Source organism: Eschrichtius robustus, chromosome 20 (assembly GCF_028021215.1).
Source record: "Eschrichtius robustus isolate mEscRob2 chromosome 20, mEscRob2.pri, whole genome shotgun sequence".
Lineage (NCBI taxonomy): Eukaryota > Metazoa > Chordata > Mammalia > Artiodactyla > Eschrichtiidae > Eschrichtius > Eschrichtius robustus.
Genome location: NC_090843.1, coordinates 25,293,232 through 25,310,865, shown reverse-complemented (window position 1 = coordinate 25,310,865; position 17,634 = coordinate 25,293,232). Strand labels below are relative to the sequence as shown.

At 57.1% G+C, this 17,634-nt stretch overlaps 1 protein-coding gene across 1 annotated transcript; it reads left to right on the top strand.

Annotated features, from left to right (window-relative positions):
• Positions 1 to 212: 212 nt before the first annotated feature.
• On the top strand, positions 213 to 17,380 carry NGFR (nerve growth factor receptor). The gene is made up of 6 exons (XM_068531547.1): positions 213 to 278; positions 7,376 to 7,517; positions 10,824 to 11,183; positions 14,767 to 15,019; positions 16,237 to 16,397; positions 17,079 to 17,380. The coding sequence occupies exons 1-6, from the start codon at positions 213 to 215 to the stop codon at positions 17,378 to 17,380; spliced, it is 1,284 nt and encodes a 427-aa protein (XP_068387648.1).
• The last annotated feature ends 254 nt before the right edge of the window (positions 17,381 to 17,634 follow it).

The following is a 17,634-nucleotide window of genomic DNA, read 5'->3' as shown; positions in this document are numbered from 1 at the left end:
CGTTTCCGGGGGGTGGGCGGGCTGGGCGGGGAGGAGGCGGGGCCGACGCCCTGGCTTCTCCCAGCACCTCCCGCTAGCAGGCAGAGGGAGCCGAGCCTCCGCCAGGTGTGGGGGCCGGGTGCTGGAGCGCAGCGCAGCGCAGCGCAGCGCAGCGGTGTCTGTCCGCGGAGAGGGCTGATCTGGAAGCCGAGCGCTGCCGCGGGAGGCGGGCGATGGGGGCAGGTGCCGCCGGCTGCGCCATGGACGGGCCGCGCCTGCTGCTGCTGCTGCTCCTGGGGGTGAGTGCTAGCCGGAGGGGAGCCCGCTCCCTTTCCCGGGACCGGAACCCCAAGGAGTGCAGGTTTCCCCGAGGGAAAAGAGAAAAGAGCGTTGGGATCCCAGGTGCTGGGGGGTGGATGGCGGGAGAGGAGCTCCGATGCCAGTATCCACGGAGGAGCGCCTGAGGTTCTCAGAACGAAGAGGCGACCCTGAGATTCAGGGTGGAGATGCGGACAAGAGGGGCGCACCTATGCGGTTCCTCATGTACCATGGGGGGTGTGTGCGGAGGAGCTGGGAGGGGTCTCTCAGGAGGGAGTCGTGGGGCTCTCGGATGCCTGGGTTCTTCGGAAGAGGGCGTTTGAATGCTGGGATCTCGAGGCGACTTTCCCCCTGAGCATCTTGATTTCTGGAGAGTCGTGGGACGGAACCCAGGCTAAAGAAGCAGGAGGACTGGGACGGGAACTAGAGAAGTGAGGAGAGAGTGTGGTTGGGGTGGGGAACTGGGGACGAGGGGATGGAACAATGTAAGAGGAGGATGGAGGGCCTGGAGGCAAAGGGGACCGGGCATCGGACAATGAGGACCGGACAGACAATGGGGGGGAGAGGCGTGGGAGGGGGAGGTTCGTGGAGGGGGGCTCTGTTGAAGAGAGAGAAGTGGGTTAGGGACGGCAGAAAAGGGACGACGGCGAGGGAGGTAGAGAGATGGAAGCAAAATGAAGGGACGGAGAAGGGAGAGCGGACCCTAAAGTGGTCGGGCCCCGCCTGTCCGCCAAGAGACAGTGGGACGAGGAGAGCAGAAGCACAGCCGCTTCCCGCGCGTGTCGCGCGCTCTTTCTCGCGGCCTCGCGGGGTCGGGGAATTGCGGCTTGGGGTCCGAGGCTGGGAAGGGAGTGCCCACTTCGCCGGGGCGAACCCGCTTCCCGGGTTCCCCCGCGACTGGTGGGCTCCTCCTACGCACTTATTCTCGCGGTTTGAAGCAGAGCCGCTGACCGGATGGGACGGAGCAGGCGTCGTCCGACGGGTTCTTGCCGCCGCCACTTCTCGGGGTGCAGAGAGGCGGGACGCGCAAAACGGGGACGGTCCCGGCAGCGCGCAGCCGGGGGTAGCTCAGGCGAAGGCGGCCCGCAGGGGGCGCTGCGGCGCGAGGGCTGAAAGATCGCAGCTCCCCGCGCGACTGGGGCTGCGCGCCGCACCCGCCACCCAGACCCCCAGTTAAGCGGCCCGAGCGCCGCGCTGATGGTTGGCTCCGTGTCCGCGCCCAGGCGGGTCGGGATTCCGCCCGCGCCCCGCCCAGCTTTCGATGAAGGACGCCGGGCACCGAACAAGACGGAGGCGCTCAGACGCCTCGGATTCTGTCTCGGCAAGGGACTGTGGGTCCTCGTAAGCATCGAAGTCTGCCCGGTAGTTCTGACAAGACATTCAGGAGATGTGACCCGTTGTGTGGCCATGAAGGGAGTGCCCTGGAAGGTTTGGCGGTGGAGGAGGTGTCCTCAGTCTCCCTGCCATCTTCATCTCTCATCTGAACATTGCGCCCCCAAATCCCCATTACAGACAAGGAGACTGAGGCTCTGAGAGATTAAACCAATTGGTCAAGATCCCACAAGCGAGTTGAGACAGAATCCTAGCTAGATTGCCCCTCACCTGATTCCCAGCTCGGTACTCCCCGTACCTCTTAAGGGGCAGCCCGCCGTTCCAGCTCGGGATAAGAGCTGCGTGTCTCGGCGGCGGGCGGGCGTGACACCAGCCCCAGAGTCAGGCCGGCGGAATATGGGGGCTGGGATGGGCAGAGACCCCTTCCGGGCGCTAGCCCCGTCCCCGAAGCTCAGCCTGGTTTCCCTGAGATGGCAGTACCTGTGGCTTCGTCCGGAGATTTGGGAGTGACTGCGGGCACGTTTGCTGACTAACGCCGCGGGTTAGAGATGCATCTCGGCTGGGGCGGGGTGGGGCAGGGAGGGGGGACTGGGGCGGCCAGTTGTGAGGATCCTGGAGGGGCGAGGGCATGGGCTCCGGATCTGGGCTGGAGAGTGTCCCCCGAATAGAGAAAAGGCGAGGAAGGAGGGGATCTGGGGGTGGAGGGCCTGGGGGCTCGGGAAGGTGGACCCGGCGCAGAATCTGTCGCCTGCAGCCCCTGCGGCTCTCGCCTCCGCCTTGCCGCGGGGCTGCTGTCTTTGGGCTGGCGCTGCACACCGCAGCGGTCCGAGTTCCTTCCTGGGCCGCGGCGAGAGTGCTGAAACCAGAGCGCGTCCCGGCGGGTCGGCTGGCGGGCCACGCCGGTAATGGAGGCACTTTGTCATTCAGACGTCTGTAACTGGAGCCGCCGGGCTGGCTAATGCGCCTAATAGGGATGCAGCGAGGGCGGCAAATGCGAGGGCGAGAGCGGCCGGGTGGGGGAGGCGACTCCGGGAGGGAAGGGGTCCCCGCCCCGCTGTACCAGCCTGGTCCCGTTCCCGCGCCTAGATTCTTCCCTGGGAGTGCAGGGTGGGGAAGCGGGAATAATAAAACTGGTTGAGTGCCTACCGTGTGCCACGCACTGCCCTGGGTAATTTCTCTTGTGTTATTTAATCGGTATAATGTCCCAGCAGAGTAAATCTAGTTATTCCCATTTGACAGTTGAGGGAGCTGAATCTCCCATACCTTCAGGCACGAAACCAGGCTCCCCCAGCTACTATGTGGTGGCGCCCTTGTTGGAACCCAAGATGCTTGGCTTGGAGTTTACTCTTTCCTCCTTATGCCAGGCATACCCCCGCCCAACCTTCCAGATCACAGAAGGACACGTGGCCTTGAACCACCACTAGACCTGGAGGTTAGATCGTGTCCTATACCCCTGGCACCACAAATTTATAACTGAGCCCCTTCACCCCCCACTCAGACCCCTGCCCCCTTTCAAAGTATTCGTGCAGCATCCTCCTTAGTAATTAGCTCTTGTCTCCGACCCCAAATCCACCCTATCTAAAGGAGTGGGGGGCATGTGCCAGTGCCTCCCCAGGGCTTGCATTGGTCTCAAAAGACCCTTTGCATATTTGAAAACTCACCAACCCCATGATGGTGGCCAATGGCTTCATTCACCTAAGGAACCTTTTGCTGAAGCTGTTGTGAATGGATAGGACTCATCACACTGAAGCCTTCGTGTAGTTTCAAATTCTTTCAACTATTTTGGTGTATTTTCTGTTTTGTCCAGTTTTTAAAAATTAATTATTAAAAGTCAATTCAGGGCTTCCCTGCTGGCGCAGTGGTTAAGAATCTGCCTGCCAATGCAGGAGATACGGGTTCGAGCCCTGGTCTGTGAAGATCCCACATGCCGCGGAGCAACTAAGCCCGTGCGCCACAACTACTGCCTGCGCTCTAGAGCCCACGAGCCACAACTACTGAGCCTGCGTGCCACAACTACTGAAGCCCATGTGACTAGAGCCCATGCTCTGCAACAAGAGAAGCCACAGCAATAAGCCCGCGCACCACAACGAAGAGTAGCCCCCACTCGCCACAACTAGAGAAAAGCCTGCGTGCAGCAATGAAGACCCAATGCAGCCAAAAATAAATTAAATAAATAAATAAATTTATTTATTTTTTTAAAAAAGTCAATTAACCGAAGGATATTTCCACCTTAGTTTCTAGAAAGCCTGGACATGGCACCAAAAAAAAAAAAAAAATTGCAAACATTCTAAAAAATGGAATAAGTGTAATAAGTATAAATTTCAAGCAAATGTGCCTATCATTTTGGTAAATTGATCATTTTGGAGCAATGAGCCTGAATCCTAGTCATCCCTCCCTGCTTCCCAAGATTGCCTGGCCTTGGACCAATAGAGGGTGTGGCCAGGTTGGTGCATCAGGCCACTTAGCAGAATGATCTCTGTGGGCCTCAGTTTCCACATCTGTCAGAGAGGGGATGAATCCCCTCAAGCAATCCCTCAAGCCTTTCCTCCTCAGCTTCTGGAGCAGTTGTTTGGGGTGATCTTTCCTCTCCCTCATGGGACTTTGACTCCTCTCAGGAGTCAGGGACCATGTCTCACTGGAAACTCTTAGTTTAGTGCTCAGTAAGTAGTTGCATTAGTTAGCAGTTCTCCGTCCTCCTTTGGTCCCCATACCCTCTTCAGACTCTTCTTGGTGGCTAAGTCTCTCTTCATTTCTATCCTGCCCCCTACTCTGAGATGGTTTCCCCTGTTTGGGGATGGCTCAACTCTCCTCTCCCACTATCTACCCACCAGGCTCAGCAGCTCATTCTCCCTAAGACAAGACACTTCTTTGATAACCAACATTTATTGAAATCCAACTATGCATCAGACAGCTTTGCATAAATTATTTCTTTTAATTTTCACAGAAACCTGGACAGTAGGTATCACCAACCCAACGTTTTAGGTGGGAAAACTGAGGCTTAGAGAGATTGAGAATTTACCCAAAGTAGCATATTACTAAGTAGCAGATCTGGAATGTTTTGAAATAGAAAACAAAACAAGCACAGGAAACACATGGTTACTAATTATGTGGCCTGGACTCCAAGTGCAAGACTTTGGAGAAGAGAGAGGACCACGGGCTGCAGCAGGGAGAGCAGGCTTTGAGAAGAGGGGCTTGCGCGAGGCTCCCACTCTGCCCACAACTGCCACGGTCAGATTGCCTCAGTTATCTGGAGCCCAGGTCTCTACTGACCTCAACTAACTGGAACACAGCCAAAAGCCACAGAAGACCTTGGAAAAGAGAAAAGAGGGGTCCCAAAGTGAATAAACACCTTACTCATTTATTTAATGCCTCTAGCAACTCTCTGAGGCAGGTACTGTCATGGTTACCTAATGATGAAGAAACTGAGGCACAGAGAAATTCAAAACCTGTCCCAGGTCACCCAGCTCTAAGCTATGAACCAGGATTCAGAGCGATGAAGGCAGCTGAGGAGGAAGGCAGACTTTTTACTCTGAGAACGGCCCCCCTCCTGGTTCCGATCCTACTTAGACTCACTTTATACACCTTCCTCCCAGGGCTAGTTACATACTTTCTAAAATTCAATTAGACCTAATAAATAAGACTGGGGAGGGGCTGCTCAGGTCACACTGGCAGCAGCAAGAACTGAAAACTGATACCTTGACAGGAAGGGAGGAGGCAGAAAAACTATAAGAAAAGCTGACGGGAGAACTCAAAGAGACAAAAGTGTGGTAATTTGGGATAAAGAACACAGGGCTTCGCTGCATTGCATCCCAGAATACTCACTGATGTAAATATTGAGTCCCTGAGTCATGGGGAAACCGTAAAGGTATGTTCCAGAGACAGAGGAACGTGCAGCCCCCATGGTTAAAGTGAAAAACATTAGGTGAGAAGAACAGCAAAGCCATGACTTTCCAGAAACTCAGGTATCCAGAAAGTCAGGCCCTGGAGTTCTAGCTAATTGAGGCCATATTGTATTATGTTCTTAAATTCTATAAATATACATGTTGGGTCCCTAATATGTGCCAAGTACCGTCTCAGGCACTGAGGTGACCACAGTCCCTGCCTTCAGGGACCTGAAAGTCCAGTGGGGGACTCTGTAGAGTGTCAGACCAGACAAGAAGAGTGAACAGGGGGGACATGTGACAGGGCAGCTCTGCCTGATCTGTCAGATCAGGGAGGGGCTGGGCCACAGGACCACTTCCCTGATGAAGTGACATTTAAGCAGAGCCCTGAAGGATGAAAAGAAATCTGAACAGACCTTTCTGGAACCTTGCTCACCTCCTGGGGGAAAGCCTGTATCTGGGACTACCCCCTGCCCCTAGGCTTCTGGTCTGCAGATGTTCCCAGCACTGTGTTCCTGCCACCTGGAGGAGATGGTGGCAACACCCAAGGTTCCCCTCCTTTGCTGCCTGCACCCTCCCCACCGTTTTCTTGAGGACCATAGGCTGCCTCCTAGACTGATCAAACCTGTCCATCCCCCTGCCTCCACCAAACCCTAGTGAGACCTCAGGATATCTGAAAGGACTGAAGGGAAAGGAGTGTTTTGGGCCATGATCTGGCCAACATGGAAGCAGAGGAATGCCCAAAATTACCTTTACAGCTTCTCTCTAGTCCCATGATCCAAGAGCCCATACTTCTCTGAGCATCAAATGGGAGCTACACGGTCTGGAGCCAGGGAAACAGGCTTTGGAGTTTTATTAGACATTAAGATTTTTTTTTAAAGGAACAGAAATATAAAGCAATCTGCCAGCTGCCCCTCCCTCTAGGGAATCTGGTGCTAAATCATTCCATCCATGAGCAAAGATGCCTCGGCGGCAGGAATCTGACTCTCCTTTCCCCTGTTTCCAGTGCTGTTCCCACTGGCTGCATGGGGGGCAGGGAGAGGGGAGGGCTGGTGGCTGGAAATCAAACCCTGGGGGAGCAGGGTTGCTGGGTGGTGAGAGCAGCCACTTTCTCATTATTGGTAACAGGCGTACTTTTCTCCTGTCTTGGCGCCAGACTCTTGATGACTGGCTGGTCATTTGCTTTGGCCCTGAGCTGTCTCCATCTCTATCGGTCTAGAGAGATGAAGACTCAGAGCAGGAAAGCAGAGAAGGTCAGAACTCCCAGAGCAGAACCAGGATTTGAACCCAAGGTCCCACCCCTCTGCTTCTGTTCTTGGACACCTCCCATTTGATACTTAATATGTGGAATGGTAGAATTAAGGGCGGGGAGTAGAGCCCTGCTAGACTTTGATAGAAAAGGGCTCCTCTCTGGGTAGACGCATCCCTGGAGGTGTGCAGCTTAGCAAGTGGCATTTGGGCTAGATTTCAGCTTCTAGTTGCCCCCTTGGCTGGGAGCCCTGTGCGAGCTGCAACCTTCCTGCTGGTTCCTGACTGCCGCCCAAAGGTCCTCTGCTGGGCCTCAGGTTGCCTTCCCCACATGGTGTATCCTTGGGATTCCAGGAGTTACTGTAACCCCAAGATGAACTTTGCAGAAGGTCAGCATCCGAAGTTCTGATCTCACACCCCTAGCAGCCTGCCCAGGCGTGCTGTCCCCCACTGCCTTTCTTCCCCATCAGCTTTCAAGTGCCAAATGCCTCCCTGGTGAGCTCATCCCAGCCCAGGTGGTTCCAATAGAAGGCTTTAGGAGGGGGTGTTTGCTCCCTCGGAGTCTACCCTGTCCCCTTTCTCTTGCCAGTCTGACCTTCTGATCTTCCTCCACCCAGGTGTCCCTTGGAGACGCCAAGGAGGTGTGCCCCACGGGCCTGTACACCCACAGCGGTGAGTGCTGCAAAGCCTGCAACCTGGGCGAGGGCGTGGCCCAGCCTTGCGGAGCCAACCAGACCGTGTGTGAGCCCTGCCTGGACAGTGAGTATAGGGTGTCCGGCGGGGGGAGGGGAGCGGGACGGAAGGGAGGGCAAGGGGGCTGGAGGGCATGCCCAGTAGAGGCCTTACAAGTGCTCTGCGCCCTGGCAGGGACTCCTGCCCACAACCGTATGGGTGCCAGAAGTGGGTCTGACCCAGCATAGGAGGCAGAGAGGGGAAGCTCAGAATGGATGAGGGAAGTATGCAGAGGGAGGAGGGGGACCTGCTGGGGGATCCCCAGGCTGTGCCCCTTCCCAGCCCCCAAGTAGAGAGGCCTGGTAGAAGAGTGTGGCCAGGAGGGAGGAGTAGCTGATGCTAAGACCAGCTAAAAATACCATCTGCACTGCAAAATCAATGGCTGCCACTTACCCTTGGTGCGTTTGTGGGGAGGGGAGGAGGATCAAATCCTAGCTGCCCTGCAGACTGACCTTGGGGGATCCTGAGAGGGTGTGGCTAACCCTCCCCCCCTCCCCCCCCCCCCACCCCGGGCCAACTGTTCTCCAGCTCTGACGGAGGAAGCAGAGCTTTCCCCAGGCAGCAGGGATGGGGGTTGGAGCAGTACAGGGATGTCCTTACTGGGGGGTGATGTCGGGTGCGAGAGGGGGGAGGGGCGCTGTGGCCCTTCCTACCTGGGATTTCCTTGGGGAGGGGAGAGAACCGCATCTTCCAGAGGTGCTGGATGAGGGAGACAGAAAGATGGCAGGTCTGGGGTCTGAAATTCTTTGCGCTTGCCTCAGGAGTCTCATCTCTGCTGGATCCACCCCGCCCCCTCAGTTGCTTTCAGGCCATGGGCCCTTTTCCTGACTCTGCCTGGAAACCTTTCCTGTTGACAGATCCTGCCTTCTACCTGGCACTCAATGCCCACCTGGAGGGCCAGTGGGAATTCTACCCAGATTGTTCTTTAATCATGTTGGGGACAAGGCTACAGGAACTGGGAACTCTGAACACCCCCGCCAGCCTGTCTTACCTTTGAATGCCTCGCCGCCACCACCGCTACCTCGAGGCACCTCACTGCACACAGCCTATCTGTCCTTCAGGCAGCCCCAACTCCTTGGTGTCCCAAACACACTGTTTTCCTATTTCTGTACTAGTGGATCCTGTAACTCCATCCCCCAGCAGAGGGATGCTAGGTAGGGAGGCTGGACATCCCATAATGCCTTTGCTACCTTGCCATCTGGCCACCTCCCTGGTCCTGGCCTAGCAGGGTTTCTTTCCATCCCAGGGCAGGGTTGGCCAACCATCAGCTACCCTGGAACCTCCCACGTTTGCCTCTCTTATTTCCTAGACTCCGCCCAGGGCCTCTTCTCTTTGGACCCTAAGTCTCCCAGGATGGGACCCCAGTCCCTTCTGTCAAAACAAGCGGTGGGATAGAAGAGGCTGAGAGAGGGCATCTCCTGGGAAGGGGAGGGGAGACAGGAGCAGAGACCAGCTCTGAATGCTCCCTCCCACTTCCACCCTCTGCTCCCCTCCCTTTCCCCCCTTCCTCCTCACCCCCCTCCCCACACCCCAGCTGTGTTAACAGGCTGCCTTTACAAGTCCTCTTTATGGGATGGAGACCCCAGTGGACTTTCCCTCTATCCTCAAAACGTTTCCACAAGGAAACCCATTAAGCTCCTGACTTCATTCTCTGCCCAAAAAAGACCACATTTTTCCCACCCCCTAAAACCCTCTCCCAGGAGTTTGCTGCTAATTTTCTGTAATTTCCCATGGGCAGGGCCCTCCCCTTCCCCTCCTGTGTGACTAGACCCACCCCTGCTGTCACATGCCACCCAGATAGGAGCCTCTGGTATAAATTGGACATCCTGCCTTGGCTCTTTCTGTTTGGAAGTCCTTTCTGATGTCTGACTAATATCCCTACTACTGAAGTTCATTGAATTTATCATTGCCCACCCCAGGGGGCCCAACCTTTACAGGATCCCTGCTGTGTGTCAAGTGCTACTGAGGAATTTCACTTATTCCTCATCACAACCCTGTGAGTGGAGACATTATTCCCTGTTTTACAGAGAAAGAAAAAAGCTCAGAGAGGTTAAGTAAAACACCCAGAGTCACACAGCTAATAAAGTGATGGAAGCAGGTTTTGAATCCAGATCTGCCTGATGCCTAGGAAGAGAAACACAGGAGTCCCTCTGCCAGAACTGACTTGAAACTGAAGTCTTCCTCCAGGCCCATCTCTGTCTTTTCTTCTCTCCCCCCAACTGCTGCCCCTTTTACTTCTCTGCTTTTTCCTTCTTTGCTTCTGCAGTTCCAACCCCAACCTCCAAGATAATGACCCTGTGCTCCATCTTGTCTCTTGATGGTGTTAAAGTTAAGATAGGACCCCCACAGCAAGCCTCGATTTCCCTCCATTGGGATCCCAATCTCTCTACCTCTGTTTCCACATTCTGAGCAATCCTCCCTCCCCAGTTCTCAGGTTCTAAATCTGTGCTCTTCCTGCCGTTGGAGCAAGGATACATCCTCTTGGATTCAGTTTGGCATGGAGTTCTCCACCCTGGGCTGGAAGGGGTGAAGAAGATCTGGCTCTGTGCCTTCCCCACTCTTTGCACAAGGCGGAGAGGACCCTGGAATCCCTCCCCTTATTCTGGAGCTCACATCCGTTAATTAAGAGAGCATGAATCAAGAGTGAGCTTGGAAATCTTCCCTTCCTGTCCTTTGAAAGAGCAGAGGACTATATATGCAAGTCCTCCCTTCCTTCTAGCTTCAATCCCTCCTGCAGTACCTTTCTTGCCAGGAGTCCCATCCCTGCCCTCTAGAGCCAAGCCCTTCAGCAGCTGGGGTAGCGCCATGGGTGGGAAATTCTGTTGTCTAACCCTAGTCACTCCCATTCAGGCCACACCTGAGCCCCAACCTGTGCAGAGAGGAATGGAAGGGCAGCCGAGGTGGGAGCCTGCCTGGTGAAGGCCGGCTCTGCCAGGGCTGGGTTCACAGCTTAACTCTGGCCTGCGGGGAGGGCTGGGTGGGAACCACGCTCAGATTATTCCTTAATCATGCTGGGAACTCTCTAAGAGAATCTGTCAAGAAATTTACCGGCCCCAGCTGGGTTACCCCCTGAAACCTCAGGGCCAAAGCTTCCGGGGCCTGGAGCACCGGGCTCCTGGCCCCCTTCCTCCTTCCCAGTCGGGTGCCACCAGCTTTCACACACCGGGATCCGGGCCCGGAGGGAAAAGCGGGGGAGTCAGTGAGGGGGCGAGGTAGAACGAGGGTGTCCCGGGATGGGGCGGGAAGGCCTCCAAGCCCCTGCGTCCCAAGTGCCCCCAGGGCAAGCGGCTAGACTCGGGGCGCGGCTCCCCCTGCACGTCCATCTGTCCTCAGGCGTGACCTTCTCGGACGTGGTGAGCGCCACGGAGCCGTGTAAGCCGTGCACCGAGTGCGTGGGGCTGCAGAGCATGTCGGCGCCCTGCGTGGAGGCCGACGACGCCGTGTGCCGCTGCGCCTACGGCTACTACCAGGACGAGACGACGGGCCGCTGCGAGGCGTGCCGCGTGTGCGAGGCGGGCTCGGGGCTCGTGTTCTCGTGCCAGGACAAGCAGAACACCGTGTGCGAGGAGTGCCCCGACGGCACGTACTCCGACGAGGCCAACCACGTGGACCCGTGCCTGCCCTGCACGGTGTGTGAGGACACTGAGCGCCAGCTGCGCGAGTGCACGCGCTGGGCCGACGCCGAGTGCGAGGGTGAGCAGCGCCGGGGCTGCGGGAGGCGGGGCGGGGGGCGCCCCGGGGTCCGCAAGGGTCTGCCGTGGCCTGCGGGGCCAGCGGACACCCTCCCGATCCTTCCCACCAATGGACCCTATCCACTATTTACCCTTTTGGGCTGTTTGTTTAGCCATCCTCATCCTCCTAGGCCACACTCATTTTCCAGGGCTTTGTTAATCTGTGGCTGCCGGCTGGGAATTGGATGGGTGGCAGATGAGCGGCACGAAGGTGGCCTCCGTGTCCAGAGCACAGATAGGACATGTTTGATCCTTGAGGCAGACTCTCTGCACTGGAGAAAGGGGTCTGAGGACCCTCAGGAGTTGGGACCTTTTGGCTCTGAGGCCCATAGTGGTTTATGGCTCTGGGACCTGGGATGGAATCTGCCCTGTCACTTACTATGTGAGCGATGTCAAGGAGGTCACTTCAGTTTCTGGACCTCAGTTTCCTCACTGCACGCGGTTTCCACGGTTGCTGTGGGTTTGGGAAGGGGGCTGGCTCACTTCAACTTGTGGGGGAGGGGTCAGCAGTCACTGGCACAGTTTAGTCAAGGACGAAGTTAGACCCAGGGAACACTAAGGAGGTCGTGCGGACAGGGGCTTTGGGACAGAGAAAGAAGGGGAACAGCAAGCCTGGGGCTTGGGAGCCCGAGGATGAGGCAGGTGCACCTGGAGGGCCCTCAGCTTCCTGGGTGGATGGGAGCTGGGTGTGCCCACCTTAGCCAGAAGGGGCAGTTCCTGGGATGGGAGGAGGAAACACTGTGGCAGCCAGGGCAGAACCGTTTTTGGTCCCTGGTTGGTGACATCCATCTTGGGGGAGAGATTGACAATGCCTTTACTTTCTATCACCCGTTCAGCTGTTTCCCCTTGGGGCCTAACCCTCAGGGTGCTCTCACTCTGAGCAGGCAATGCAATGCCTCCTTCAGGAGCCCTAAGTTGGACGGGACAGAGACAGTCTTTGCCCCAGTCTGATGAGGGAGACGCAGGCCCAGCGCTTAGTTCCCAAGAGATCCCACCATTCTGGTGGGGGCAGCACAGCCTCTGCCTTCAATCAGCCCCCAGTTGGATGGGAGAGGTAGATCCCCTGCCGTGGGGAGCCTCCAGTCTGACACACCCATGCCTGCCTTCCACATCCTGTGATCTCTGGCGCAGGGAGCTCAGGGTGCAAAGGGCCATTAAGCTGGGCTGAGGCCAGGTATGTGTGTGAAGCTTGCTGCATTGGGATGCGGGGTCAGGGTGGAGAAGTGGGGTGCAGAACGTGGTGGCTCCGGTGGCCGTTGCCCTGGGCCAGGAGACAGGCAAGTAGCGTCAGGCGCAGGGCAGAGCAGGGAGGGAGTTTCAGCAGCCTGCAGCAGGCAGGTGGGTGGCACGCTTCTGTGGGCAAGTCCGCACTAGCTAGTGGGGGGGACTTAGGGGTGCGGTTAGAGCAAAGAAAGGTGCTGGCTGGGGGAGGGGTGGGCTCTGCCTTTTGGCGTTCACATATTCCTTCCAGATACCGCTCTACTTTCCCAGCCACCCTGAAGGGGTGCGTTTATCCCTGCCCCTCTTCCCCTCACCCTCTAGCCTCTGAAGGGGTAAATGTCAGCTCCAGGGCAGAGGGAACATTTCAGGAAATGGAATTTGATTTGTGGTGGCTTGGTTGCCCCCCTCCCCTCCACTGCAGGGTACTTCCTTGCATAAATGCTTCGGGTGTCAACATGGTGACTCACCGACCCTGGGGGCAGAAGCTGCCCCCCTCCCCAACCAAAAAAAATTGGGTTTAGGAGGAGTAACCTGGCCCCTCTTTCCACCCCCAAGTCTGACAGCTCCCATTCTGGAAACGACTGTCAGGACCTGCCAGGGCTTAGTGTGTTGGAATGCTAGTGGACACAGCCACATCTGGATCTCATCCCCACCCCCAAACACGGGGGGGGATCGGAGAGATGAGGGGAAAGCACCCTGGAAGGCGCTGTCTTCAGCCTGGGCCGTCTCTCAGCTCTTCCCCGCTGCTCTCAAATCTCTGTGATGCCTGATTTCAGTGACCCTCCACCCAGCCATGCCTTCAGCCTCTGGGTGCGGGTCAGTTGAGCAGAGCTGTACCCTTAGCCTCGGGGCTCAGGCTGCCCCTCCAGCTGGCCCAGCCGGGCAAGAGAAGACCCTCCCCGGGCCAGCGCCTTGTCTGGGGCTGCCAGAAGGAGGGCTGTGTCTCCTCCACTCCCTGCCCCACCCCTTCCACGCCTTCCTTCCCAGGACTGAGATGGGGGAGGGGTGGGATAGGGCAGCAGATGGCAGCCCCCTCCCAAATGCCAACCAGATGGATTCCAGATTCACATGTGGGGACCTTACTCCTCAGAATATGCTGAAAATGGGGGCCTTTGAAGCATCTTTGCCTTGAGCCAAGGAGGCCTAGGAAACCGGTGGGCAGTTTCAACTCTAACTTGGGTGGGCAAACTGGGAGCTAGGTGAGGCAGAGCTGGGGAGCAAAGTGCCCGCCCTTCACCCCATCAGCATGTCCTGTCTGCTTTCCCTCCCTGCTCCAGGCGTGGGAAGCGAGGAAGGAAGGGGTAGGCAGCTTTGCCCAGACAGGTACCCCCAGGTCGTCCAGAGCCCACAACCCCAGGTACTGCCCCCGGCTGGGTGGTAGAATGGAAAATCCCACCCACTTGTGCCAGGGGCTGCTGGGTCCCCTGCCAGGGAGGCTGGCAGTGCCCAGCTGGCATGAGAGAACCTAGGTGGGTGGCAGGGCAGTCTCCCTCCCCTGAGGCAGTGGCAGTGCCTGCTGTGTGGGCCCTCTCTCCACCAGCAGTCCTCGACCTTCCCAAGTTGGGTTTGGGCTATCTGACACTGTCATCTCTGGGTGGCAAGATCAGACGGTGTAGGGGGCCACACAGGGCAGGAAGTAGAGGCTAGCCACTATCCACGGACCAACCAGAGGGAAGCAAGCCAGCTGGGCACCTCCCCACCCTGCCCGAGCCTAGAGCCAGGACACCAGAGACTAGAAAGGAGGCTGGATGCCAATTCTCAGGGGGTGGTGCGGGGGAAGGTACCTCTCCACCAGACCTGATTACCCTCATCCTTCTTTAGGACAGGGGTGACTCGCGCCACTGGGGCAACCTGGGGCCAGAGAGATTACATTTCCCTAGCCTGATTCCAACTGGAGGCGTCCTAGGGCCCACTCTCTTCTTTGTGTGTTTACCTCCACGCTGGGTTTTTGGGTACCCAGGGTAGGCAGAGTAGAATTCTAGGATCACAGTTATACCCAAGATGGAAGGGAACTTAAAGACTATCTCTTTTAATATCCCCATTCATGGGGAAGTTGAAGTCCTGAGAGTTGAAGGGACTGATCCAGAGTCCCACAGCAAGTCAGTGACAGAGCCGAAGGGGACCCAGGGCTCCTGATTCTTAGGCCCTTGCTCTTCTCCACGTCGTGACATCATACACCCAATCCCAGCCCTCTCTCCTGTGTGTAGCCGCTGGACATACAAGCATCTGGGGCAAGGAGGGGGCTGGGGGAGAAGCTCTGGGGGTCAGAACATAGGAGAGGGGCGGGGGGAGTGGGCCCTCACTCCTGTAGCCCTTTCTCCCAGAGATCCCTGGCCGTTGGATTACACGGGCCACGCCCCCGGAGGGCTCAGACAGCACAGACCCCAGCACCCAGGAGCCTGAGGTACCTCCAGATCAAGACCTCGTAACCAGCACGGTGTCAGATGTGGTGACCACAGTGATGGGCAGCTCCCAGCCCGTGGTGACCCGAGGTACCACCGACAACCTCATCCCTGTCTATTGCTCCATCCTGGCTGCTGTGGTTGTGGGCCTCGTGGCCTACATCGCCTTCAAGAGGTGAGAGGGGGAACGGGAGCCAGGGAGCCAGATCTTTACCCTCAAGGAGGGCTTTGCTGCGACCATGACCTGAAAATGCACACACTCTTTTAACTCAACCCCAAACCAAGCTCATCCTCACTTACCATCAGCTTCCCCACTCCAAGGTGTGGCAGGTCAACAGGAGGTAGGGAAGGGGATCGTCCCTGTCCTGTCCTGGTGCCAGCACCTCCCCACCCCCATTCTGCTCCCCCACCTGCCTCCCCACACACAGAGCTTCCTTTACCAACAGCTTGTGTCCTCATTCCCTGAAGCCCGTTACCTGTGTGTATGTGTGCATGTATCTCTTCCTTCCCATGTCACACATGGGACCTGATGGCACCCATATCCAGAAATCCAGGATGTGGATAAGTCCTAGAAAGCATTTTAAATGTTTAAGTGCATTTTCCATTCTTTAAAAAAAAAAAATCATCAAAGTAATAACGTGCTTATTTGGGAAAATGCAAAGAAGACCAATGTCTTGTAAAGCAGAAAGTAGTAAAGCCTCCTTTTATCTCCCCAAATCCTACCCCTCTCCTCCTGGGAATCTGTTTGGAATGGATCCCTTCCAGCCATTTTCTATGCATTTATAAACACATGTGTGGAAAACCTATACATACACACGCAGGTTTTTTTTTTTTTAAAGCATCAATGTGATAACACTATACATATTCTACAACTTACTCTTTCAATTTAATCTCGCTCAGGAGAGCTTTCTTCAGAACCTACAGATAATCTGACTATTTATAATTGCTCATTCAATAATACAGGTGGATCATAATTTATTTAACCAGTCTCCTATCGATGGACATTTGGTTTGTTTTTCATTTTTTCTTATTGCTTATAACAGCAGAGGGAATCCGTGTACATACCCCTGCACACACGTGGGAGTACTTTAGAAGGGTAGACTGGGAAAAGTGGAGTTCCGGGGAAGGCATTTATTTGTGCACCATTCATCCCACGGACATTTATTGAACACCGGCCGCACACATCAAGCCCTGGGTGCCTCTCTGCCCTCACGGCGATTCCGGTGTGGGCCAGGGGCAGATAGGTAGAGGAAGGACAGCCTCCTGTGCCGTGCGGGGTTACGGACGGGCACCCCCCGGGCCCCTGGCACCCACACGCCAGAGCACAGATACCTTAGCGGCGTGGCCCGTGCGCCCCTCAGCCCTGTGACTGGGGCTGTCCTCTGGTTCCAGGTGGAACAGCTGCAAGCAGAACAAGCAAGGAGCCAACAGCCGGCCCGTGAACCAGACGCCCCCACCCGAGGGAGAAAAACTGCACAGCGACAGCGGCATCTCTGTGGACAGCCAGAGCCTGCATGACCAGCAGTCCCACACACAGACAGCTGCAGGCCAGGGTAAGCAGTGGGGCCGGGCGGCGGGCCGGGGGGGGGGGGGGGCGAGGCAGGGGGAACAGGGCTGGTTAAGCTTAGGCTATAGGAGGGACTGCAGAGGGGCTGGCTGCGGGCCGCTGTGTGGAAGGATGGGAGAGGCCCTTTCCGGTGGGGATGACTTGGGAAATGGAAGCTTTGACAAATCGGAGCATCTAGACTCATCCAGCTAATTGTCCCCCAGGGCTAATCACTCCCCAAAGTGGCTGCAATTAGCCTCCTGCCCAGGACTTCTGGGGAACAAGTAGTTAATTATGTTCCCTAATCGGTGGCCCGTAGCCCAGCCCCAGTACACTTGCTGCAGTTGAGTCTGGGACCAGAAGTCCTGTCTCCTCAGCCTTGATTAATTGCTGGGGAGGGGTGGGGGTGGGGGGCGGTTAGTGGGCAGGGAGGTTAGGTGGTAGGGATGGTTCTGGAGCTATGGGTGACGAAGGGACGTGAGTCAGCATCCCCCAGGTGCCTCCACAGCCCTGCCCACATCCAGGACTGCATCTTGGGCATCCCTCTGCTTCTAGACCCTCGGGTCCTCCCCAGATCGGGAGGAGAAATGCCTCAGCCCTTCTTGGGTCTTACTCCAGGCCCCCACTCCCACTGTGGGGGAAAGGGTGTCCAGCAGGTAGCGCCTGACTCCCCCTGGGTTCTTGGCAGCCCTCAAGGGTGACGGAGGCCTCTACAGCAGCCTGCCGCTGGCCAAGCGGGAGGAGGTGGAGAAGCTGCTCAGTGGCTCTGCGGGGGACACCTGGCGGCATCTGGCCGGTGAGCTGGGTTACCAGCCTGAGCACATAGACTCCTTCACCCAGGAGGCCTGCCCGGTCCACGCCCTGCTGGCCAGCTGGGCCACCCAGGACAGCGCCACACTTGACACCCTCCTGGCTGCCCTGCGCCGCATCCAGCGAGCCGACATTGTGGAGAGCCTGTGCAGCGAGTCCACGGCCACGTCCCCGGTGTGAGCCGGCCCGGGAGCCCCTGCCCTGCCCCCACATTCCGAAGACTGATGCCCCGGCCAACCCCACAGGCCAGCGGCAGAGCTGCGCGCCTCTGGGCAGGGCCTCGGAGCTCGGGCCCCCAAGCCACAGCCCTGTCACTGCTCCCGTGTGGCCCCACTGCTTCCGATCACACTGCCCCTCCGGTGCCAGAAGTGCCCCCGCTGCCTCTCCCACCCTGCCCTGCCCTGTCGCCATCGCAGGCCTCCTGCTTCCTTCTC

What these genes read in the sequence shown, in the direction of transcription:
- NGFR (XM_068531547.1), top strand. Translation starts at nt 213, where the DNA reads ATGGGGGCAGGTGCCGCCGGCTGCGCCATGGACGGGCCGCGCCTGCTG. An exon ending in TGCTGCTGCTGCTCCTGGGG is followed by an intron (nt 279 to 7,375) that starts GTGAGTGCTAGC and finishes TCCTCCACCCAG; the next exon opens with GTGTCCCTTGGAGACGCCAA. An exon ending in ACAGACAGCTGCAGGCCAGG is followed by an intron (nt 16,398 to 17,078) that starts GTAAGCAGTGGG and finishes GGTTCTTGGCAG; the next exon opens with CCCTCAAGGGTGACGGAGGC.